Source organism: Condylura cristata, unplaced genomic scaffold (genome assembly GCF_000260355.1).
Source record: "Condylura cristata isolate star-nosed mole 26May11 unplaced genomic scaffold, ConCri1.0 scaffold00062, whole genome shotgun sequence".
NCBI classification, from domain to species: domain Eukaryota; kingdom Metazoa; phylum Chordata; class Mammalia; order Eulipotyphla; family Talpidae; genus Condylura; species Condylura cristata.
Window position 1 is genome coordinate 666440 of NW_004567163.1, and position 1530 is coordinate 667969.

Here is a 1530-nt window from a genome sequence, read left to right on the forward strand (position 1 = left end):
CCAGAGCCATGTCCTCCTTGTGGAGGGCGTCCCCTCCCCGCGGTCAGTTACCCCTCGGGTCCCACGGGTGGCGCTACACCAGGGCAGCCCGAAGGCCTCGGCCCTGGACTCGGCCCGGCCCTGGACTCGGGCCTCCTGGTCTCCCTAACCTGGGCGGCGGTGGCCTGGTTTCGCAGAGGGCCGGGAGGGGCAGCCAGGGCAGACCACCGCCGGGTCTCAGCGGCGGCCCCGGGCAGTGGCGGCGCCTTTGGGGTGCAGCCGGCCCTCGGCTGGGGAGCCCCCTCAGAATTCAGCTGGGACTTCATGCCCTGCTCAGACCCTCACAGCTGAGAGGCCCCTGGGGCCGCGGGGCGCTGGAGCCTGGCCCACTCAGCTGCGGGAAGGCCGGGCCTGGGGGCGCTCGGGGGACCCCGGCCCCTGGGGGGCTGCCCCAGGCCGCTCGCTGGCGCCCCCGCCCCCGCAGACCCACCTTGTGGTGCCGGCGCTTCCGCCGGAAGCGCAGCAGCTCCTTGTGCTGCCGGGACACGAAGTTGACCGCCGCGTACTCCAGCAGCGCGGAGAACACGAAGAGCAGGCACACGGCCATCCAGATGTCGATGGCCTTCACGTAGGACACCTGGGGGCACACGCGGGGTTGGCCGGCCCTGGCCCCGCCTGGGGGCGGGGGGCAGCTGCGGAGGGTCCGCGAGCGGGGGTTGGGGGGGTGGGGTGGGGGGTGCGGGCAGGAGCCGCGGAGCCGGGCCCAGCCCGCTGGGTCACCTGCCGGCATCCGGGGCCCCAGCGCTGGCTAAAAGCGAAGCCCCGGACAGCTTTGACTGAGACGTGGGGCCCTGTGGCCACGCTGAACAGCACCCCGAACCTGCCCTCGGGGCCGGCCAAGGGGCACCGGCCCCGGGGGTCACTCAGGCGCCCTCGGCTGCCATGCCTGGCCAAGCCCTCCCCAGCCTGAGCAACCGCTGGCCGCCCCTGCCCCACGGCCTCCCGCTCCCTGTCCGTGGCCCGGCGGCTGGGCAGGGCGCTCCCGATGCCCGGCTGTCGCCTGGTCAGGCCCGCCTCCTCCCGCCGTGCCTGCTCGTCCGTTGGGCCGAGGACTTGGGGTGCGCCTTCCTGCCTCCTGGCCACTGAATGACGATGCTCGGCCCCCCGGCGTGCGGGCGTTTGCGTGGACATGTGCTCCCTGTGCCCGGGGGCTCAGCGGTTTAGCCTGCCCGGTCCTGGCCTCCGCGCGACGTGGCCACTAGCGGTCACTGTCCCGGCCAGCGGCGGCCCCGGGACAGACCTGGGCGTCTCTGACGCTGCGACCTGATGCCGTCGCCGCCTGCCGTGTGCTGGCTCGCCCGAGACCGCTCTCTCAGGGAGGCCTGAGGCGGGGCTGGCGGGCGAGCGGGCCCTCCCGCCAGCGTTTGCTGAAAACGTGGCGAGTGCTGTGCGCTGTGCCGCCCAGGCGGGCGCTGAGGGCGCACGCAGACCCCTGGTCGCCAGAAAGCTCGGGGAGCGGCCCAGTGCCGTGCACAGGGCTCCCGGGCCGCG

At 74.7% G+C, this 1530-nt stretch overlaps 2 protein-coding genes across 2 annotated transcripts in view; one reads left to right on the plus strand and one right to left on the minus strand.

Annotated features, from left to right (window-relative positions):
* The window catches only part of LOC101637423, a 14777-nt gene extending 14629 nt beyond the window's left edge, over positions 1-148 (plus strand). The window contains exon 4 of the mRNA XM_012734633.1: positions 5-148. Within this exon, the coding sequence (XP_012590087.1) occupies positions 5-148 (144 nt within the window). The remainder of the gene's footprint in view (positions 1-4) is intronic.
* Positions 149-301: 153 nt separating this feature from the next.
* LOC101637656 (glycine receptor subunit alpha-1) overlaps positions 302-1530 on the minus strand; it is a 29465-nt gene continuing 28236 nt past the window's right edge. Inside the window, exon 7 of the mRNA XM_012734634.1 lies at positions 302-616. Coding sequence (XP_012590088.1) covers positions 302-616 — 315 coding nt within the window. The remainder of the gene's footprint in view (positions 617-1530) is intronic.